Consider the following 24,601-nt stretch of genomic DNA (forward strand, 5'->3'; position numbering starts at 1 on the left):
CAGGAGGTCATCTAGTCCAACCCCCTGCTCAAAGCAGGACCAATCCCCAATTTTTGCCCCAGATCCTAAATGGCCCCCCCAAGGATTGAACTCACAACCCTGGGTTTAGCAGGCCAATGCTCAAACCACTTAGCTCCTCAAGTGTGGGAGACTGAGGAGGACATTGTGAGCAAGCAGTGGGCACGGGCCTCTGGCAGGTGAGTAAAATGGCTTGGCCAGGCACTGGGGCTGCCGGCTTGGCCCAGCGCTCAGGCAGGGGGAGTGGCTCGGCTTGGTGCTCTGGGGGGTGGGGGGGAGGAGGAGGGGAGCGGCTTGACTCAGCCAAGCATTGGGGCTGCCCTTTCATTGGGGGGGCAGGGGGGAAGCAGCTCAGCCTGGCGCTGTGGGGAGGGGAGGGGGCGCTGGCCCAGGGTGGGCAAGCCAGGGCTCCTCTGGTCATGTGGGAGCATCTCACAGCTTCTCCTGTTCTGGGTGGGCAGAAGGGGTGGGGCTGGTGGGCTAGCCTCCCCAAAGTGGGGGTTCACCCACCGTCCACATATTGAACACTGATGGGTACAGACTTAATATAATCCTAGATTGTTTGGAAATTCCCGGGAAAGATGAGAAACAAAAGTTTGCTTGCGGCTTTCAGTTTAAGAGCTTTGTATAGGCTCGAAAGCTTCTCTCTCTCACCAACAGAAGTTTGTCCAATAACAGATATTTCCTCACCCACCTTCTCTCTAATCCTAGGACCGACAAGGCTACAACAACACTGCATACATCCAGAGTGTTAACATTCAGTGACTGATGACCATCTGCCAGATTTCTCAGTTAACTGACTGGTACAGCAGTTCACTGCCCTTCCTCCCAATTTCTTTTTAATTCTTTTTTAGAGCCAGGACTCCACCGTTTATATATCTACCATTTTTCTACCACTGAAAATGTCAAAATAAACATAACTAAACTAAGCTTGTTAAAAATGCATGTTGATCCAAAATCATTAAAAAAAATCAGAAATAAACTATATAGAGGAGAACCTAGAACCAATATTCAGATCAGCTGGCCTTTATCTTAAATATGAGATAACACTGATGACATACAAAAGTGACACAATACCTGCTGTTTAAGGGGGATGCAAAAGTTTGACTTGGTTTAAACACACAAGAACATTTAATAAAGCTCGGGCTGCCAGTTATTCTGGGCCTTCAGGTAATGGTGGCAATCCACATTTTTCTCATTAAATTTTATCTATTAGTTCTGTAAAACTTGCTTTTAAAACCTAGCTTATTGACATCAATTCTATGCTTGATAAGACCTAAAACAAATTGCATTTTTAAAAGGAGGAAGCCACTGAATGACAATTGGAGATCCCATTCTTCTGTCAGGACCACTAGATCTTTTCTGTGTCTTTCAACATTTCAACAATACAAAATGGAACCGATTGTTTAGCTTAAGTAGATAACACATTTCAAGGGACCATTCAAGGTGAAATGGGGGTGGCGAGGAAACTGGGGATCAGGGTTTAAGTTGTGCAGGTTTCCTTTGAGGACGAGGAGGACTGAGAGGTAAAATTATAGCTTGATCGCTTTATGAAAAGTGTTCACCCACTGGTGTTTTTGTCTTTTATCATTTTTCTGCATGAATTCACCCAAGAGCCTAGTGATTGTCTCATTTCACCCACATAGTTACTGGGGGCATTTAGTTCACTTGATGAGGTGCTAACGCAGAGGTGGGCAAACTATGGCCCGCTGGCCACATCTGGCCCGTGGGACCATCCTGCTCGGCCCCTGAGCTCCTGGCCCGGGAGGTTAGCCCCCAGCCAATCCCCTACTGTTCCGCCTCCCTCACAGGCTCAGCTCCCTGCGCTGCTGGTGCAAGGCTCTGGGCAGCGGGGCTGCAAGCTCCTGTGGCAGCACAGGTGCAGAGCCTGGCCTGACCTGGTGCTCTGTGCTGAGCGGTGCGGCTGCCTGTCATGGTGCAGCCGTGCTGCCAGCCACTAGTGCTAAGGGGGCAGGGGTTGGATAGAGCAGCGGCCTCCAAACTTTTTGGCTCACGCACCCCCAGGGTGAAGACTGGAAGACCTGCCGCCGGAGGGGAACACCAGCCATGGACGTGCAGAGCTGCTGCCGAAGAAAAAAAAATAGTGGAGTGCCATCCGGCGGTGCTCCTGATGCTGCGCACCCCTTGGGATCATCTTGCACACCCAAGTTTGGAGACCACTGGGATAGAGGGCAGGAGAGTTCAGGACTGATGGTCAGGGGGCAGGGAAGTCAGAGGGCGGGGAATAGGGTGGTTGGATGTGGCAGGGTCCCGGGGGGCCGTCAGGAAGGAGAGGAGGGGTTGGATGGGGCAGCGGGGCGCAGTTAGGGGCAAGGGGTGATCAGGGGACAGAGTGGGGGTTGGATGGGGCAGGAGTCCTGGGGGGGGCTGTGCCATGCCTGACTATTTGGGGAGGCAAAGCCTCCCCTAACCAGCCCTCCATACAATTTCAGAAACCCGATGAGGCCCTCAAGCCAAAAAATTTGCCCACCCCTGTGCTAATGGGCCACTTCACCTTAAATGGTCTCTTGAAATGTGTTAACTACTAATGCTTAACAATCTGTCCCATCTCATATTTAGTTGTGACACACAGAGTACCTTTCCCACACCTGAAGAGCTCTGTGTAAGCTCTAAAGTGGTCTAGTGGACAAGGCACTGATAAGAATCAGGAGACCTGGGTTCTGTTCCCAGCTTTGCCACTAACCTGCTCTTTCCACAAGTTTCTCTTACCAACAGAAGTTGATCCAATAAAATACACTACCTCACCTCCTTGTCTCTCTAATATCCTGAGAACAACACTGATATTTTCCATTGTTGTATGCAAATTTTATCATCTGAAATGGAAACTCCACAATACAAAGAAAAAGGAAGCAAAACTTAACAGCAACATCTACTTTCTCAGTACATGCAAGAAACAAAACATCCGCCCCAGAAGTTTCACCATCTATAGCTCTCTGGCCACTACATACATATATATATATATATATATATATATATATATATATATATATATATATATATATATATATATAAAAAAAACTTGAAATATTCTGCTCAACAGCTCTGCAGAAGGACTTCAGAAAAATTGAGGAACCACTTACTGCACCTCACATACTTCAGAAGGGACCATCTCAAACAAGAAATCATTCATTTCCCACACTGGAAAAAAAAATTAACAGGAAACTTACTTGGAAATCTTGCAAGAAACCCAAAATAAACTATAAAAAAAAACCCTGATGACAGCCATCCAACACAAAAACAAAAAGTGAACCCACCTCCAAGAGAAACCAGAGGACCAAGACCCACCACATGACACCCCAACATCATCAATTTATTAAGACTACCCCTAACCAGAGCAGAATTATCTGTATTCTTCAAGGGAATGAACTTCCACCCCACCACAGAACCCGATACCATACTAACATGTGAAGAACTAAAAAAATTCTTCTGCTGACTCTGCCTCAAAGGGGGGGGGGGAAACGGACTACGAAATCCTTAACACACATCACATCCAACACAATCTCTCCACCACCTAGAGAACAATTATACAGTCCCTGAAATCGAACCACCAAATGGTGACCAAACCAGTGGATAAAGGAGGTGCCATCATAGTCTTCAGCCATGACGACTACATTAATGAGACCAATTGACAACTCTCCAACACCACCTACTACAAAGAACTCAGAAGACTCCCAACACCACAATTTACCCAGGAATTTAAGGATATCATCAAATCCTTCTCCAAATATCTCCAAGAAAAACTCTACAACCTCATCCCCGAAGAACCTATCCCATGGAACTTCTACATGCCTGCCAAGATACACAAATAAAAGAACTCAGTCAGACCCATTGCGTCTGGCCATGGCAGTCTTACTGAAGGAATATTGGGACTCATTTAAACCATCCTCAAATTACTCATCACACAAAGGGTCAGCTTCCTCCAGGACCACAACCAGCTTCTCCAGAAACTCCTCAACATTAACTACCTCCCTCAGAACACTATCCTTGCACCTCCCTATATACCAACATGCCTCACAATGACAGCATTGCAGCCTGCCTCAAACTACTTACAAAAGAATGGACAACACTCAGATATTAACACCCAACACACTGACAAACTCATCCATTCCATCCTTGCCCATAAAAACTTTATATTAAACAACAAACACCTTGTCCAAACAATGAAAACAGCCAAAGGTATTAAGATGGGTCCCAATCTGCCAATCTCTTCATGGGCCATCTTGAAGAAGAGTTTCTGCACATATGCATCACAAAACCAATTATATACCTGAGGTACATCAATTACATTTTCATCCATTGGACAGACAATCTAAACTTCCTCACAGATTTCCACCACAACTTCAACAACCACCTCCCATCCATTAAACTCTTCATAACCACTAAAACCCAAATTGTCAATATCAGGTGTCAAACAAATATATTAATTAAATATTAAAAGTCAATCAATCAATCTCAAGTTCTCAAGTAGCATTTCTAAAATGTTTTGCCTACCTGTAAATCTCAGTGACTACTGATGACTTTGTCTGTTTGCATGTGTACGGTGAAATCGATGCTTACCAATTAAAAAAATCTAATCCTTTCAAGCCTATGCACAGTGAATGAAGTGGCTGAATTCAACTGAGTTTTTATCTTCCACATTCTAGGATTGTCCCATGCACTGGTCACCATCCAACCTGTGCAGAGGTCCCAAATCTGCTCAGTTATGACCCTGTAAATATCAGGGTCAGTCTATTAGTTTCAACAGAGCTACTTCAATTTACCACAGAGTAATTGCCAACAATATACCAACAACTATCTAATTCAGTATACATCATTCAACCTAGGAATTGAATGAGGTAGCAGTTCCTGTGGAAACAACAGTATACAATTATGAATATATTCTAATTCACCACAAGGGAGAAGAGATGCACGGGCATCCTAAATTCTGATATTTGTTGCTTTGGGGTGTGAGGGGAGACCTAGGGTACCCCTTACTTTCTTCATCTCAATTTTTTAATAAAAGCTCAAACAGCTTATTTCTATTTTAAGTACTTTTATGTATTATCTTCCTCTGTGTTTTTAGGCACTTTTGGGTCTAATAGCTATTATGAGCCTGTCTACACTACAGCAGTCCAGAGATCTAGGTTAAGAATCAAGAAAACACTTAAGCACCCATTGAAATCAATCATTTAAGTATATGCTGAGATGATTTCATAACTAGGGCCACAATTCACCAATGCGTGCCATAAACTGGACCTTAACTACGTTCTACAATCAGGTTAAACTTTGAATATCTCTGAGTATGGAATACAGTTAAGGGCCTGTCTGCACCAGAGTGGCTCTGAACTCTTGTAATTATCACATAGACAGGCCTCCTAGTGCTTCTTGATCTGGGGGACACAAGCGCTTCTCTGGACAGATCTTGTCACTTTAATTACAAATAAAAGGTTTAATGTTAAATGGCCAGTTTGGGTTTTGGATACTTAGATTGGGGTTGAGTATTGCTTGGGAAAAAGATGCTTATTTCAGTTCATTTCTGATAGGCGCATGCATTTCAAATAGGATGAACATGACAGTAATATAATTTTTTTGGGGAAAAAAATATCAGTCATCTGCTTAACTTGGCCCTTTAATTTCCAATTCAGCAGCATGAACTCTTCTCTCCCTCCACCCCCCCCCTTTTTTTTTTTTTTTTTTTTTAAAAAGGGCACAGCAATGGCCACTGGCCAGCTGACAGACAGCAGCAAAACAAAATTTTCTTCCCTCAACTGCAAAGACTTTGATCCCATAGTCTAATAAAACACCAGTTTGAAATGACATTTTCTCAGAGAGAAAAGAAGAGTGCAACTTCTTAGATCGCCTTGTGAAAGAAAGAATAGTTCAAAACTGTGGCTATGCGTCACTGGTTAAGTGACACCATATTTTGGACAATGAATTTAATGCCATAAAAGCTAAGCTGCTTCAAAGGATTATTTGTAAGAACGGTTACTGTTCTAGAAGACTTCAAACAGGCTCGACAAATATTTTATTCTGGACTAAAGGAATAAGCTACAAAAGATGTAAAGACTTTTGAAACCAAGCCCAATAATATACTCCATTGCCTGGCAAGGAAGTACATTAAGGCCTGATTTTCAATGAGTTGATTGCACCATTACATAAGCCGAACACATACCCATGTTCTGCTTGCAATTACCATGAATGGGTGTGGAAATCGAGGTATTTGTGCACACATATAATCATAAAAGTAGCTACTCGGGTTGCCCCCTTTCTAAATGTTGGTAACTGGACCACCAAGACTTCATCCCCTTTTGCCCCTCCCAAGGCCCACCCCTGTTGCCCTTCATCACTGCATAATGCCTCAAATAAATGTGGTAAGTTCATTTTTGTCACTCTTTTCTCCCTGAGAATGTCATTTCAAAGTGATGTTTCAACTAATTTGTATTTTTGGTACTTGTATTAATTTTAGGGCTGTCAAACTCAAAAAAATTAATTGCGATTAATCGCACTTATAACAATAAAATACTAACTGAAATTTATTAAATATTTTTGGATGTTTGTCTACATTTTAAATATTGATTTCAGTTACAACACAGAATACAAAGTGCACACTGCTCACTTTATATTATAAATATTTGTAATAGAAAATAAATATAAAGTGAGCACTGTACACTTTGTATTCTGTTGTAACTGAAATGAATACATTTGAAAATGTAATATACATCCAAAAATATTTAAAATAAATGGTATTCTGTTGTTGGTTAACAGCATGATTAATCGCTTGCCAGCCCTAATTAATTTGTAAGATTACATATACTTGTTGCTATATAAACATTTACAAAACACAAAACAAAACAAAAACTAATTTGTTCCTCATCTGAACTTCTGATGCCAACTTAAATTATCACACCACTATACATGAATCCAAGTTACTGGGTTGGCATTTTGAGAGGGGGCTAAAAAATCGGGGGAAAGGCTTTCATTCACAGGGCAGTAAGAATATACTAGTACCGATTGTAAGTAAGGCTGACTCTGAAAGATGCTTTAAAATGTGAGTTATTTTGAGGCACCGTGGTCTCTTGTAAGGCTTTAAATAATTTATTATATTCCAGAAGAGTTAGCTCCTGACTGATAGCTCTTCTGACCTAATTTAAAATGTAATTTTTTGTATGTTCATAATATATACATACACGCTACATTCACGGTGTATTCTAGGGGGAGCCTGTAGCAACCCCCATAACATCGCTATATTTAGGCTGCCTAACACTTTTCATTTTAAAATATTCTTGCTTTTTTTTTAAAAAAAAATTTAAAAAAGGACCTAATAACTCCACTGTGACATTTTATGCAAGTTATTTAATGAGCTGTTCGCATATTTTATATAACCACACATTTAAGCTTATGGTCAACACAACCTGGCCACAATGGCAATGGTAGGCTATAGAAGGCACAAAACATGGCAGCTGTGGCTGAGGAAGATGGGTGGGCAAGCTGTGGTTCTTATAGGGAAAAAGACCTCCACCTAAGGCAGGGGAGCTATTCAGGTGGCTGGGAACAGGTGTTGGATGATGCTGGGAGGGGCAGCTGAGTGCGCACCTGGTGCAACTGGTTGCGGGGGGAGGGGGTGAGGGAGACGGACAATGCAGCCTGGGGCTAGTATCAGCTTCTCACCTTATGTGGCTGTGTGTGTGCTGCAAACACACCTAATCAGTTCCAATCCAGGGGGATAGATTGGGGCTGGCTGAAAAGCTTGTACTAATTTTAGGGCTGTCAAACTCGTGTGCTGGCGAATGGCAACACCTGCCAGCCTGATAGGCAGGAGCTACAAAGGCTGGGAAGGAGTCAGAAGGAGGGAGGCAGCCAGAGAGAGGTCAGTCAGTCAGTCAGGGAGGGAAGTGGAAACTCTAGCTGGTTACCGATGCAGCCTGCAGTAGGCGAGAAACCTGTAAGGATTGTATATAGTTGGACGCTGGTGGTAGGAAAACACTTAAAGAATAAAGGGCATAGGTGTTGTACAGAACTGAAGTCTCCCTGAATTTATTTGGGAGGACAACCAGCCCCAAAAGAAGAGGGGCCAGCCGTGCACCCCATAACTCATGGGGCTTGTCCGGGATCCTTTTGTGCTTGAGCTACAGTTTGGCAACCCGGAGATGAAGGGAACCCTGCAATGGCTGACTCAGCAGCTGGAAGAAATGCAGAAGACGCTGCAGGCCTTCCAGCAATCCCACCAGAGGGAGAGAAAGGCTCTGCTCGCCTGGCAGGCTGAGGAGCAGAGGACTTTACAGGACTTTATTAAGGAGCAAGCGGGGGTGCAGAAACAACTCTGCAGAAACTGGTGAGTTCCTCAGGGGGAGATGGCAGCCGCACTACAGGACTGGGCCTTTGTAAAATGGGCCCCCAACAACCCCGATGACTTCCTCTGCACCTTTGAGTGAGTGGCCATGGGTGCTAGATGGGACAGGGCAACCTGGGCCCTATGGCTAGCCCCATATCACAACAGCGAGGCACAAACTGCATATATGACCCTGACTGAGGCACAAGCCAGGGAGTATGACAGCGTGAAGGTGACTGCCCTAGGCCGGGTGTGGCTTTCATCTGATAAGTATAGACAGAAATTTAGGTCAAGCAGGTGGATGGGGGGGCGTGCAGCGCCGGGCCTTCACCCAGAAATTGACAGATTGGGGCACACAGTGGTTGCGTCCTGACACCCAAACAGTGGGGCAGATCATGGACCAGGTGATACTGGAACAGTTTGTGCAGGGCCTCCCAGAGCGTATGCGAGTCTGGGTCTGGCGACACCAGCCAGGCACAGTACAGGCCACAGTCAAGCTGATGGAGTATGCAGAAGCAGACTTCCCTCCAAGGGAAAGTTGGATACTTCGGGACCCAGAGGAAGGGAAAAGAAAAGGAGTACTTGTGGCTCCCACCCACCCCAGGAAAGAGTGTGGAGAGATGGAGAGAAGAGACAAAGGGAGCCCCTTGTTGCCCAGGACAGCTTGTATGCTGGTGTTGTGGATGGCTGGGACACACAAGCTGGGGTTGTCCAGTGATGGAATGTGGCGTAACTGAGTTCTGTGGCTGGACTGAGGTTGGGGGAATGAAAGAAGAGGTGTGGTTTGGACACCATCCCCAAGAGGTTGGGGAGAGAGCCCCAGAGGCAGACACAGCCTTGGCCTGCTCACACATGCAGTGGAGGTTGGTAAAGACACATTGCCTTATCCCTGGAAAGAGGACAACACTCAAATGCATCCACGGGGATAAGGGAGTATTGGGCCGTGCCCAAGTGCCCCTAGAGGTTTGGGGCAGGTTCACCTGGAAATGGGTGGGGGTAATAAAGGGGTTACCCTACCTTGTAGTCCTGGGGATGGACTGGCAACCTGTCCCGAAAGGAAAGAAAGGCATGGGGAGGAAACCCGCTGGGAGAAAGAGGGGAAGTAACCCAAAGCGGGGGGAATCCCTACGTGGGTGGACCCCAGGGAAGGGGAGGACCCACGGCCCCAGGGAGAAGGGGATCTAGACCCTGGACAACATAACCAGAAAAGAGACTGCACAGGAGTAGAAGAAGGGGGACCAAAGGAGCACCCTGCACTAGAATACAGAGGGGAGGAGACCACATGGGGAGTAGCCTAAGGAAGGCATGAAGATGGGACCCCCAGACAGGGAGGACCGAACTTCGCTGGGCTGGGAACCAGGACCTAAGACACTCAGGAGCCTGGGCAAGGTCTGCCCCAGCCCTAGTCCGCCACCAAAGAGGAAAGGGGAACAGCTGGGATGACACATCTGAGGCTGTGACTGGTGTGAAGACTTCTGGGTTGCAGCATACTTCTGGGGTAGCCCATCCCCTTCCCAGTATACCTTCTGTGAGTGGGGGATGAGTGAACCCCACAAGGATGGGCCCAGGGACCCCATGAGGTGGGCACGAGGGGCTTCCCCAGAATAACTTCCCAGGCAGAAGGAGGTGGGCTGAGCAAGGCCATGCCTGACAGCAGCTTAAGGGGAGGGAGGTGTGTGGCAGGGTGCTGCTGCTGCTGCAAACACACCTAATCAGCCCCTGCCACACCAGCCCCAATCAAGGGGGATAGATTGGGGCTGGCTGAAAAGCCTTATGTCTGGTGATTGGCAACACCTGCCAGCCTGATAGGCAGGAGCTATAACAGCTGGGAAGGAGCCAGAAGGAGGGAGGCAGCCAGAGAGAGAAGTCAGTCAGGGAGGGAGGTGGAAGCCCTCTAGTTGCTTACTGACCCAGCCTGCAGTAGGCAAGAAACCTGTAAGGATTGTATATAGTTGGACACTGGTGGTGGGAAAACGCTTAAAGAACAAAGGACATGAGTGTTGCACAGAGCTGAAGTCTCCCTGGATTTACCTGGGAGGACAACCGGGCCCAGAAGAAGAGGGGCCAGCCGTGCACCCCGTGACAGGCTGCCTCTGTCTCCTCCTGAGTGATCATTCCCGGCTAGGATCCAGCAAGAGAAATGGTGCCTGTCCACTTGTTCAGAGCCACAGCAGTTCCTGGTGGCCAAGAGGCACAACTGCAGACAAATGCCTGCAGCTTTCCCCACACCTTTGTCAACTGCGTAAGATTCAGTCTTCATTGCAGGAATGAGTTCCTGGGGTACCAGATTTGTTGCATAACTGTACAACACTTGGCAATCTGCAAAACAACAACTGAACATGAATATTCTAGAGAGGTGGGCTGACCACTACAGATTCACAAACACATTGCGCTGAGAACAATTTTAATTATGGCCCCATCATGCAGCATCGTTATTCAAACTTTAATTACATTAATAGTATTGTTTCCACTAGACCCCTGCCTTATTCAATCCACAGGTTGGATGCACAAAGGGGCAGAATTAAAGGCAACCAAAAACCTGGTATTTCCTAGTTCATGACTGCAAACTACAAAAGATCTACATTAAAAAAAATGTATGTAATATGTAGACACACAACCAGTATATCCATTTTAACAGACAGTTGTTCTGTAAACAATGAGAATGAATCAAGACTTTTTTCTTTTAATTAAATCCTTTCAAGATTGAGCTGCCTCTTCAAACTTACAGCTCCCAACACACATCTTCATGGGCCCCAGCCTTACGTAAGCGTATTCTACTTGCTACTCTTTAACACTTTCTCAACAAAAACCATACAACTTGTTAAATAATGAATATGTTCTAACATGACCTGATTTTCAACTCAGAAATCAAGTACGTCTGAAGCAGCATTTACTTTTTAAATGGACAGGCAATATTCAAGTGTTCCTTCTTCAGCCTCTTTGCTAATGCACCACAGTCCTGACATCAGACTTAACTCTTCAGCTATTGTCCAAGTCCTGAGCCTTTGTGTAGGTTGCCACTTACACCAAAAATTACATTGTGGCACTTTGATATATAGAAATAGCCACAAAACAGTAAATTGAAACCAGATTTTTGTTCACATGCGATTAAAGCCATGATCAGAACGTAAAGAGTTAACCCATTATATTACTTATTATCCTCCCCGCTCTTCTTTTGATCTTTTATAAGGTTTTCCACACACTTTAAAATATAATTCTTCCCTCAAATCTATGGTTCTAGAATTCAAAACCTCTATACCCCCAGAGGGTTAATCAAAATGCAAAAGCAACAGAAAATTCCAATTATTGCTTGAGAGAGGTACTAAGACTTAGTTTGATATTTGGTATTTTCAGTATTGATCAAAAGAGTGTTAACATTAATCTCTAAATTAATTTCAATGAAAACTCTCTCTTCCGCCCCATTAGAGACATTGCTGGAAATCATCTTTTGTCAGTCCTCAGACTCAGGTGTAAGTTATTATGCATTTGCCTTTAGAAAGAGAAGTGAAGAGAAAAAATATCTTTTGTGAAATGGGATAAAACAATGTTAAAGCCAAGAATTCTAAAAGCATTAGACTGCTACCATAAAACCCTCTTTTCATTCTTCTTTTCCTTCCAAAATCTTCCTGAAATAACCATGTCCACAGAAGAAGAAATCATTTTTCTTGAACAGCTGAATTTCAATAATTAGAGATCTACTCTATTAACCTTGTTGGATTGATTTCCCAAATTCCTCAAAGAGCAAGGACAGGGTTTTGCCCTTTTTACTATCTGACAACTCCTCAATTTTCCATGCACCATTTCTATGGCTATCTTTGTGGTGCTACCCCAGCCACACATCCTCATGGCTATGCATTATTTAAAAAAAAAAAAAAGTTTTCATCGGAAGATCCCTATTTCATCATAAAATAGTGCTGAAATTGGTATCTTGCCTTCCACAGAAAAAAGGATAGTTAAAATACTGTCCTGAGGAACGTCAACTTCATAAGGAGTTAAGCAGTGGATGCTCCTTATACAGCTTTTAAAGGTTGTGTATGGCACAAGTAATGCATTGACTAGTGAAAATATTAACCTATCATGTTATTATGCTATTAGTTTTCTCTGTGCTAAATATAATGCAATGCAGAAAACGATAAAAGGCAGAATTTCTTTTGCTGTGCATAGTCTCATCTCTTGTATATCTGTGTAGAAGCAACGGACATACATTAATACATTCTAAGTACAGTATTGTCAAATGAGGCATTAGATTGGCAGGCAAAAGTCAGAGTACAGGTATCGCTGTAGCCACTGGTCAGGATTTCATAATCCACTTCATAATGCCTGGGGAAACAGACAACAGATATAGTAAGGAATGCATTGTAAGAGTGCTAAGTTCCTGTGGGACCCTAAAGTCAGTAGATGTACCCTATTTACAAAAACATCATTTTTCAGTGCTCAGATGGCTGTTGCAGCTGAAATCTACACAACTTCTTACAACTGTGATTAAGTCTGCAATTCCTGCTAGTCTCCATGGAGACCAATGCTGGCTCAGAAAAAGTCACTAAGGCCTAGTCTACACTTAAACTGTAGGTTGACATAGCTAGGGAAACTCAGAGGTGCGAAAAATCCACACCTCTGAGCACCATAGTTATGCCAACCTAACCTCTGAGGTAGACAGAGCTAGGTCAGCACAAGAATGCTTCCATCAACCCAGCTACTGTGGATTGGGGATGTGGTGTTCTTACAGAGACAGATAACCTTGTCTTCAGCGACAGAAGGGGTTTATCCAGGCACAGCTATGGCGCCACAACTATGCTGCCATAGTGCCTATGGCACAGACATGGCCTAAGCGCTTTAAAATAATTCCTGTTCATTTTGAAGTTAAGCATTTAGCCCATTTTTGCCGATCAGACACCTTTTCCCATGGAAACAGTAGCAGTCGCAACAGCCAAAAGTACAGCTATAAGAATATTTTTACATTGGATTTCATCTGTAATTGCAACACTGAAAATGGCACTTTAAAAAAAGCAGTCTTCAGAATTTAGAAGCCAACAAGCCTGTCGTGCCCTCTGAATTTAACGTGTTCAAATGTCTTTACGAGCAAGATGTTTGTGTATGATTGTGCCATTGTATGCAACAGAACCCTTAATGGGTTAAACTCAGCTCTCCCCCTTTTGCAGACAATCAATGTCCTTTGGGCAGTGGCCTACTGAAATTATCTTTTTGGTACTGGTCTCCTACTGTATAGCACCATTAGTTACAACAACAGGTGATAAAACAAGACAGTACCCTAAAAGCACATTCTACATTTTGTGTCTAACACTAACAGAAGGTGTATTTAGTTATATTGGATGCCAACAACTTCAGCATTCTGCATAACAGACCTGAAAGATTTCCATTTCCAGAATAATCAGATAAATCAACAGCTATTTGTTAGACACAATGCCTTTTAAACAGTTTAATAATATTGCTCTTCTCAAACATTAGGGTATTTTCAATATAAAATATTTACATGGTACCTATAAAAGAAGCTTAAAAAAATTCAGGGAAGTAAGTTATTGATATTCATTTAGCACTGTACTTCTGAATCTTTTGTACACAAAAGAGACTTATACAAACCTTTATATACAGATTATTACAGCAATCTGCACTGCTGCCCTGAGGGTAGTTATCTAATCCTGGGCTCACCACAGACCTTAAAATTCTCTCAGATTAAACCTTATACACCCTGACACAGACCAATATGCTTCTCCAGGCCAATAAGAGTGTCCTCAAGCACAATTCTATCCTCTCTACCTCCCTCTTTTACCCTCTAAATCTGGCATCACCCTTGACTCAACCCTCTCATTCTATCCTCTCTCTCATGGCAGTAAATATGCCTATCATCACTGTAGCAATATGGCCTAAAATGCTACCCAAAATGCCTCAACACACACCATTACTGTAGAGTTACGTTGTTTCCCCCGATTCTATTGCAACTCCCTTCTCTGGCGTTTTCCTATATCCCAGCTCTCAATGTTTCAGTTAACACTGACCTTCCAGCACATCTTCACAGAGAATTACAACCACTTCAATCAACAAAAGACTAGCAGCATCAAATTAAGCCGATACACATTTCCATATTGCCCTCATTTTAAAACGTTTATAAATTTGATTGCCATTACAAAAAATAATATTTACAATCAGTGCCGTTGGAACAATTTTTACAGTGGGATATTGAAAGCCACTGAACAAAAAAAAAAACAAAACACAAAACTATACACCCTGTATATGATGGAAACCACTTCAAGCCAGAGGGTACTACGGCACCCACCAGTATCCCTAGTTCCAGCACCCCTATTTAAAATGTACTTGGGACTTCTAGAACCTAAATTAATCTTCCTTACAACAGCTGCGTAAAAGAAGAAATGACAGCATGAATGATCCAGCATTTTAAACCAACTTTCTTCAGTAAGGAATAGTAAATCAATATGCTGATTTCTGAAGTAATCAGTACACGGAACTATTTGTCTTCAAAAGTTTCCTTGTCTTCTAGGAAGCAAAATGCAATCTGTTCCATGGGCAGATAATAGTTTCCACATAGTATACAAGTAGAGATAGTTGCTGTGGGTTCAGTGGTTTAGAGAATGGTTTTTACAAGGTCAAGAAACTGTTACATACTTCCATGTTTTATTAATCTGCCCATCCCATTTTACCAAGAGGCACATCAGCATCTCAAGAAATACCTACATGAAAAATAACTTCCATTACAAAACTAAATTTGAGCCAGCTTTGGTTCTGAAAATAGTGAATGTATACACAATTGGACATAACAGAATGTTCTTTTTAAATAAAAGCATAAATATTTGATATTAAAATGGCATGTCATAAAATATGGTGACATATAATTTATGTAAGATTTCCCAGGGGCATTACTTGTTAATGTGTGAAGGTTTTTATATACCTTTGCAGAGTCCTGTGCAATTGGCAATGTTCTAGCTTTTTTCACACTTTTGGTACAGTGCATGAACTATTTTTATATTATTTTTAATACGTTACATCATGCTGAACTATAAAAACATTTTCCTGGTTTCTAATAATACGGATCAATTTTTGATTATAAAATGTTATTTCATTAAAAGTGTTCTGCCTGCAAATAATAAGGGGTATGACACCTGGATATTATTGCTTTCTTTATTTTCAAAATAAATAAAGTTATTTTCTGTAAGGAAAGCTTAACAATGAAACAGTTTTTTGTGCCATTTTTAATATACAGAACTATTCGTTCCTGTAGGAAAATTAGGGTTATGGACTAGTGGTAGACAGCCACAGTAAAGGCCATTTATTTTGCTTTATCTTCCCCCTTTAAAATACTTTTCCAGATTTGTAGAGGTTTCCTAATCCTTTCAAGATATTTGGTTGTTGCACAACATAGCAAGTTTCCTAAATAGGTTTGATATGCAAAACACTACTCAGTTTGAATGAAATTAAAATTATAGTATCTTATTTCCAGTTTAGTTTAATACTTTAAGTACGCTTACTAAACATAAAATTTAATGTAGGAAAAACAAAGTCCCCTTGATCTCTAAGAATAAAATTTGCTATATAAACATAAAAATATGTATTTAAATCTATTAGGAAACATTTATTAAAGACTCTGGATAAATATGCCACTTTTCATAAATTTCTTCTCACAAAAGACATAAGATTGACCCATCTCCTGAAATCTGCTTTTAGCTGTTAAATCAGAATTTTACTACTTATCTTTTGCATTTTTAAAGTAAACTGGAATGTTAATACAGAGATAAATCTAGGTATTTACTCAAGTATGTGAAATCTTACTTAGGTAATAAGTGGTTCTAACATTATGTCAAACAGTAAAGAAAAATGTGAACATTCTTGTCTTGTTCCTCTTATCAAAGTAAATGGGGGGAAAACATTACATCATTTCTCAACTGAGAAGTCCAGGGTACTGTATAGAGTATGTGCTGCGATTGTTCAAATTTTGTATCAAATTCAAACTGGTCTTTCTAGCTTTTATAAGACATACTTGTTTCACGATAATACTGGAGTAAATTTCCTATTCTATTAGCCAAGATTGTAGTTATACTTTGTGTCCATGTGAATTAGCAAAATGGGTCAATTGGAGTTGCAGCTAGGAATGGATTTAAAGAGTAACTAGAAGGTGGTCAGGGAAAGTGTGGGACCCTTACTGAATGGGGGAGGCAACCTAGTGACAGATGATGTGGAAAAAGCTGAAGTATTCAATGCTTTTTTGCCCCCGTCTTCACAGACCAGGTCAGCTCCCAGACTGCTGCACTGGGCAGCACAGTTTGGGGAGGCAGTAAGCAGCCCTCAGTGGTGAAAGAACAGGTTAAGGACTATTTAGAAAAGCTGGACATGCACAATTCCACGGGTCTGGATCTAATGCATCCGAGGGTGCTGAGGGAGTTGGCTGATGTGATTGCAGAGCCATTGGCCATTATCTTTGAAAAGTAGTGGCAATCAGGGGAGGTCCCGGACAATTGGAAAAAGGCAAATATAGTGCCCATCTTTAAAAAAGGAAAGAAGGAGAATCTGGGGAACTAAAGACCAGTCAGTCTCACCTCAGTCCCCAGAAAAAAAAAAGAAAAAAAAAAAATCAAGAAATCCATTTTGAAGCACTTGGAGGAGAGAGAGGTGATCAGGAACAGTCAACATGGATTCAGCAAGGGTAAGTCATGCCTGACCAACCAGATTGCCTTCTATGATGAGATAACTGGCTCTGTGGATATGAGGAAAGCAGTGGACAGGATATATCTTGACTTCAGTAAAGTTTTTGATATGGTCTCCCACAGTATTCTAGCCAGCAAGTTTAAAAGTATGGATTGGATGAATGGACTACAAGTTAGAATGGACTATAAGGTGGCTAGATCGTCGGGCTCAACGGGTAGTGATCAACAGCTCGATGTCTAGCTGGCAGACAGTATCAAGCAGCATGCCCCAGGGGTCAGTCCTGGGGCCAGTTTTGTTCAACATCTGCATTAGTATCTGGATGAGGGGATGAACTGCACCCTCAGCAAGTTTGCGGATGACACTAAGCGGAGGAGAGAAGAGGTAGATATGCTGGAGAATAAGGATAGGGTCCAGAGTGACCAAGACCAATTGGAGGATTGGGCCAAAAGAAATCTGATGAGGTTCAAAGAGGACAAATGCAGAGTCCTGCACTTAGGATGGAAGAATCCCATGCACTGCGACAGGCTGGGGACTGACTGGCTAAGCGGCAGTTCTGCAGAAACGGACCTGGGGATTACAGTGAACAACAAGCTGGATATGAGTCAACAGCATGTCCTTGTTGCCAAGAAGGCTAACGGCATATTGGGCTGTATTAGTAGGAGCACTGCCAGCAGATCGAGAGAAGAGATTATTTCCCTCTATTTGGCACTGGTGAGGCCACATCTGGAGTATTGCGTCAGTTTTGGGGGGCCCCCCCACTACAGAAAGGATGTGGACAAATTGAAGGCAGCAGAGGGCAACGAAAATTATTAGGGGACTGGGGAACATGACTTACGAGGAGAGGCTGAGGGAACTGGGCTTATTTAGTCTGCGGGGGAGGGGGGGGGGGATTTGATAGCAGCCTTCAACTACCTGAAGGTGGTTTCCAAAGAGGATGGAGCTAGGCTGTTTTCAGTGCTGGCAGATGACAGAACAAGAAGCAATGGTCTCAAGTTGCAGTGGGGGAGGTCTAGATTGGATATTAGGAAAAATTATGTCTCAACGAGGGTGGTGAAACACTGGAATGGATTACCTAGGGAGGTGGTGTAATCTCCATCCTTAGAGGTTTTTAAGGCCCAGCTTGACAAACCCCTGGCTGGGATTATTTCATTGGTGTTGGTCCTGCTTTGAGTAGGGAGTTGGACAAGATGGCTTCCTAAGGTCTCTTCCAATCCTAATCTTCTATGATTCAATAAAAGTATGCAGTTTATTAATTATTATTATTTGTATTACCATAGCATCCAGGAGTCCCATTCATGGACCAGGATCCTACCGTGGAAGTTGCTTTGCGACCAAAACAAAGAGTCCCTGCAAGAAGTTTGGCCCAATTTCTGAATTACTATTCTTGGTTCTTTTAGGGTTTGGGGGACTTAAAGTCTCTGTCAATCCATACTTAAACTTTCTCTCAAGCTCTAAAGGACAGTGCACACTACCACACACGCACACACTCTCTTTCTCCCACTCTCTCTCTCAAAGCATATGTTTGGCATTTTACAGTAAGAAGGGAGATAAGGATGCAGAGGAAGAAAAATTTTTTAAAACAAATTGTTTTGTTTTTATAAGTCACAGTTTGTTCCGTTGCTGGAGTGTTCAATACTTCATTGTTTGCTGGAGGAAAAGAGAAAAACATCCTGTCCTTTATAAAATAGTTTAAAAGTGGTTAGGTAGAGACGAATGAATCTGATGTTTGCGGAGTGAAGGATCTTCCTTACCTCTTGTAAATGTAGCTCATTCCTATTGAACTCAGGGGGTGTGATTCTGATATATGACCCTGATTTATGCTTTCCTTTTAAATTTTTGATAACTCTCAGAGATTCCAGGATGTTTTGTTTATCGCACAACATACAGACCCTTGCAATATCTTATTTTTGTGCCCACAGGTGATGGTCCTAATCAAAAAGGTCCTTCTAGCTTGATTCTAATCAGTTTTGGCTTTAAGAAAAGTAAGCCGCCATTTTATTTGTTTTTTAAAAGACTGACTTCAAAACTCTAGATGGTCAATTACTTATTGTCTGTCTGTGTCTTCCAGGTCTGCATGTAGTTTTTTTTTTAAAAATTAATTACTCCATGGAGTTGCTCCAATCCACCCCAAGAGCCCCACTCTAATCCTTTAGGAAGAGTTTCCTCAATTCTTCTCTGTCCCTTCACATCATCATCTCACCAGTACTGATGCTCAAGCCTTTATACTGCATAGCTCATACCATCTGGAACAGCAATCAAGTGCCTGTCCCTCTGCCTTTTTATCTGATTTAGAATTTTAGCAAAAACTTCTTTCCTCCATTGCCTGTACATTTTAAATTTCCTTCCCCCTCAATTATTAACCCTATACAGTAATTTGCTCCACAGCATGTTAAGGACATGATATTAGTTATCTTGGGATACCATTTGTAAAATTATTTTTAAGAGTTGTTCATTGATTGTGTTATAGGAAATATTCTCAATTTCAATTATTTTACACTCCTGTAATTCTACCACCAATAAAATTAAGCTATTGTTTAAAATCTTGAAATAGGTACATCACGCATATGAGCACAGAAAACCCTAAATCAAAAATGCTAGACATGGATCCAATGTCGGATCCATGCATAACAAAGGTTTACAATGGATAATTCAACCACGTCAGCTTAATATTTTTACGTTTGAAACCACCTCCAGTTACTCCTTTTCAACAACATTTACATCAATCAGACCAATAGTTTTATTAAACATACAGGTAGGGCATTTGCATAAGCCATTATAAGACACCCTTTGCAAAATCCTCAAAGGATGAGTATTTGACAATGATGAAGGCAGGAAGGCAGCAGGTGGAAATAATTCATGTAACAAATACATGTTGCATGCTGTGTTGTTGTACTTGTGTTGGTCCCAGGATATTAGAGAGACAAGGTGGGTGAGGTAATACCTTTTATTGGACCAACTTCTGTTGGTGAAAGAGACAAGCTTTCACGCTTACACTGAGCTCTGCTTCAGGTCACCTTAAAAAGAGCTCTGTGTAAGCTCTGAAGCTTGTCTCTCTCACCAACAGAAGTTGGTCCAATAAAAAGTATATAACAGCAAATGCATAACATGCAAAATATTTTTTTAACCCATTATTTACAATGAAGAAGTTCTCCCCATCTTTGGGGCATAGTGCAATTCTAACTTAGCTTTATTTCCTTATAATGTCAGCTGACTCAAAACTACAGTCTCGTGAGATAATTACATACATCTATATGTGTTTTTATGCAAGGGTGTTAGCACATTTTGCATGCCTCCACAGCTAATCTCTGCTCCCTAAATCTGCCTCTTTTCTTGAAGAAAAGTACTTAAATCCTAAAGGATAAGGGTAGTTATAAAGATAATTCTACTTATAAATTTATTTTTCATTTTAAACAAAAAGCTGTGCTCTTCTGATAAATATAGAAAGGCCACTAAGGATCTAGGAGAATTCAATGTTCTTTTCCTCTTCAAAAATCAATAAAAGTTCACTGTGCAAATGGAATATGTCAGAATCAGTGAGGATTGCATCACTTTTGCTGGTGCACAACATGAAAGTCCTAGATTCTTTAACAAACAAAAACAAAAAACAAACAAACAGATTTTTCTTACCTTTGCCCAAAAGCAGCTGGTCATGCATTGTACTAGTCTGCTGAAATCTAGATACTGAGGTTCAACACTCAGTGTCAATTAGTCAGGTTTGATCTTACAAGTTAGTTTCTTGGTCTGAATGAAGTAAGGTAAATATAAGGCAAAGGACCTCTTTTTGGGTAGTCCTGCTTCAGGAGAATAGTATGTCATTGTAATGCACACCTCCAATAGAATGACTGTAACTATGGTGCAGGGAAACCTGCAATAACTTCACAGTCCAATATAACTAGAATCTTAGTGGTGGTGAAGACCACTATGTCTTGAAAGAGGGCAAACAAACATTTTTTAGGGCAGTGCATGGACCACCCAGCTTCCTTCATCCCTACAATTTTCTTTCTTTCTGCCCATGTTCATAAAAGGGGAAAATACAAGGTTACAAACCGATCTTAAATATGCCAAATTCACTGAGACTTCAGGTTAAAGCTTCTAAAAAAACTGGTCTTCCACTGCCTCATTTTTTCATAAAGTTTTGTTCAAACGGATTTGAGTGTTGTCTGGCACATGGAATCCAATACTTTTTGACTAAAATTGCACCTTTTCATTTGGGAAAGAACCCACAAAAGATTATCCATTTTTGAGAGTGGTTATAGTTAGAAAACGGACCCTAAAAAGTTGGATCTTGATGTTCCAATGTCACATTCACTCAATTTACAAAATCAAAACAACATTCTTAACTATCATGATTACAAACACAGCTTGTTATCTAAAAATAAGTGTGGATTTTTAGTCTTCTAGATTACCCAAGAGCAAAGGCTGCAGAATCCGAGCTTCATGGGCATTTTGCTGCTGCTGTTGAAGTAGAACGAGGGAAAGCTCTTCTACTATCAGCTTTACACTTCTGACAGCAGCTGAACAATTTTCTTGTTGTTAATCTAACTACATGACTAAATCAGGCAAGGACAGAAGTGCAGAAACCTGTTTTGTTTTTAATCTAAGACTAATTTTTCTGAACAGAACCACATTAATTTTCACTGTGGAAGTAATGATAAATATCAATTTGACATTTCATTTTAAAATGTTAGACGATCACACATTTATATTAGATAGTAAGAAATTAAATAAAAAACAAACACTGTTTTTTAAACTTAAAAACAAGAAAAGTTACTGCAGAGTTTTTTCCTTCATAATTTTAGCCATAAACATCAGGTGAAATAATAAGTTGCAAGCATGAAAAGTTAAATTATAACAAGGAATGCATCTATGTTGCAATGAAAACAAAAACAATGAGAGTTTAAGCTACACTAGTACACTGAGTTTAGAATAGTGCAAAAGGTCTAGTCAATATAAACATTAGCTGGACCTTCCTGTTTAAGGAGCTAGTTACTGTTATGTGCCACACAGACTGAAGCCCAGGGGGAAACAAAAAACAAAAACAAAAACAAAAATAAAAAACAAACAAGCCACCAAACATTGGGTTACAAGGACTAGTGAGGGATTCCAGAAGGATGGCTCACCCAAGTTGTGTCGTTTTGTCTTCGCGTGCTCGTGAATATGTTTCTTTGTAAAACAGCCAAAGAAGACACAATAGAGGCAAGAGTGGAGTCTGTTCAGGTGGGCACCACACATGTGACAAATGCACGACTTTGCCTGAAATACAGAAATGGACAGTAATTATGAACAGGAAAAACCTGTTTACACAGGTCAGCATTCTGTTAGCTTCTTTATAAATGTAACAAACGGATTAGAGTTTTCTGGAAGTAGAAATAAACTCCAAATGAACAGTTAATTGAGTGTCTGAAGTATGCCAAACTGACAGCAGGGATAACTGAAGCTCGGTCTTTACAGACCAAGTGGAACTACAGGCAGTGACAATACAAACTACTCCACTGCCCCAACACATTTCAAAATTCTGCTGTGGAGCAAGTCACTTCTAGGAATAGCTAACATCCATACCTGTTCACAGTTGCTAACTTCTCTTTTGTGTATACCAACGATGGTGTCAATTACAAGATGTTTTTGACATCTTGCATTTGGAGATGGTACATCACCAACTGACTTCATATAAGCCAACCAGCCACATAAGTCTTTTGGCCACTAACTAATCTGGGTTGGGTCTGAAGCAAGCTTTTGGAGGATTAAAAAGACTCCATTTCCCTGTGCCATCCAGTCCAACAAGACATTTAATGACAACTGATCTGGGTCATTTGAAGCGAAGAAGCACACAAACTTAACATGATAGTTTGTTCTCCTATTGCTACAGTACATTTTAACTAACAACCCAGGCAAAGAAGTGTTCAAAAATTAGAAGGTAGATTTTTAAGTCCTCATCTGATCAGAACTCTTCTTTAAAATCGATATTCCATATTTTTTATTCCATTAAGTGCCCAACTCAGATATGTCAATAAATCCCTTGAGAGACTTCTATTATTCCTAGCTGGATGCAAACGAATACAAAGAATTTAGGGATAACAATGCCAAGAAAGCACCACAAACTATTTAGCAATAAATATTTTAAGTTTCATGTTCTACCCTTGGTTGCGCACTGGTAGCCAAAATTATTCAAGTTTAAATCATTCCTTCGTATCAGAATGATGTGGACAACAATTCTAGCAACAAATGAGTAAATTAATCTAGAAACCAAGAGAATGGTGTTCAAACTCAGATATCCACTTCAATATGGTGGTTTAACTATTCTGTAACAGCTCAAAGCTACAAAATCCACTTCAAGATAATAGAAGCACCACTACAGTCAATGACTGTGGAGACAGCACTTTTTTATGCTGGAATCCAGTGATAAATTTTCCAGATGTTAACTGATCAAATACAAAACTCAAGGCTAATTTTTTCAAGGCAATAATCCACTAATCTATACAGTATGTATGATCCACAACAAATCCCAAACAATCCACCTTTAACAGTATTTGCCCAGGCTGCCATAATTGCTGTCACAACACTCTTGGTGTAAAAATCAGCCAAGTAAGTTTACCATCTAAGGCACTGTGACTTATTTTTAGCTCTTTCAAAAAGTGTTCTTAAATCTTGAATCACACATATTGAGAGTTCAAAGTTCCCAAAAGTCCTGTTAGATGAAAGTAGATCAGTTAAATCTAACAGCACACACGTACAATAAAACATTTTAAATTAGGACAAAAACCTACCACCACCACAATTTATATGTAAAAAAAAAAAGCTGCAAATCTGTCAAACTGATGTTTAAACAGTGCTCTTTGGCTGCAAAAGCTAAATTTGATCAACCTATCCGTTAGATATCGTTGCTATGACAACAGCTCAGACTCAGACCAGCAACTGGCTATTTTACTTCTTAGTAAATCGTAGATGAGAAAAGGCTTTTAGCATTAAATGTATTGTAAATACAAGACACAATGAGTGTGCAGAAACTGCTGAGCATCTTACAGTTTTACTGTCTTTTAACCCATCCCCTCATAAATACTCTTCAATTAAGTAATTTTAATTCAGTCAAAATTAAGTAGAACAATGAAATAGTAAATTATTCTAGTATAATTATGGAGGTAATTCACAATCTTTTTTTTAAAAAATTACTACAACCTATGTTAGTGTCTCAAGAGTTAGAAAATCTGGAGATGGAACTTTAGTCTTCAACATGGCTGGGCACTATTCATGTACATTATTGGTACAGAAGACAGTGGTAACTAAAAGTAAATCCTTACTGTTAAACTATTCTTCAGCCCAATCTCCAAAAAAGACCTAATCCACGAGGCATAGTAAGCTATGAACGCAGAGCATGGCACATATAAGGAAACTGGTAATCACAACTTTCAGAGTAGCAACCATTTTAGTCTGTATACGCAAAAAGAAAAGGAGTACTTGTGGCACCTTAGAGACTAACAAATTTATTTGAGCATAAGCTTTTGTGAGCTACAGCTCACTTCATCGGATGCATGCAGTGGAAAATACAGTGGGGAGAATTTATATACACAGAGAACATGAAACAAT

The 24,601-nt window shown here is 41.1% G+C and overlaps 1 protein-coding gene across 8 annotated transcripts in view; it reads right to left on the minus strand.

Annotated features, from left to right (window-relative positions):
- Window positions 1–24,601, minus strand: part of USP22 (ubiquitin specific peptidase 22) — a 188,671-nt gene that overhangs the window by 89,342 nt on the left and 74,728 nt on the right. For 6 of the 8 annotated variants that reach the window (XR_006274714.1, XM_043493716.1, XM_038418521.2 and 3 more), the window contains one exon: window positions 22,141–22,273. Coding sequence is in view for 5 of the 8 variants with exons in the window: in XM_043493716.1 (XP_043349651.1) it covers window positions 22,141–22,273 (133 nt within the window). In the remaining 3 variants the exon portion in view is untranslated. Of the gene's footprint in view, window positions 1–12,551; window positions 12,668–22,140; window positions 22,275–24,601 lie in introns of those variants that run through there. The other 2 variants (XM_043493718.1, XM_043493717.1) reach the window with 2 other exon arrangements.

This window comes from Dermochelys coriacea, chromosome 10 (genome assembly GCF_009764565.3).
Source record: "Dermochelys coriacea isolate rDerCor1 chromosome 10, rDerCor1.pri.v4, whole genome shotgun sequence".
NCBI classification, from domain to species: domain Eukaryota; kingdom Metazoa; phylum Chordata; order Testudines; family Dermochelyidae; genus Dermochelys; species Dermochelys coriacea.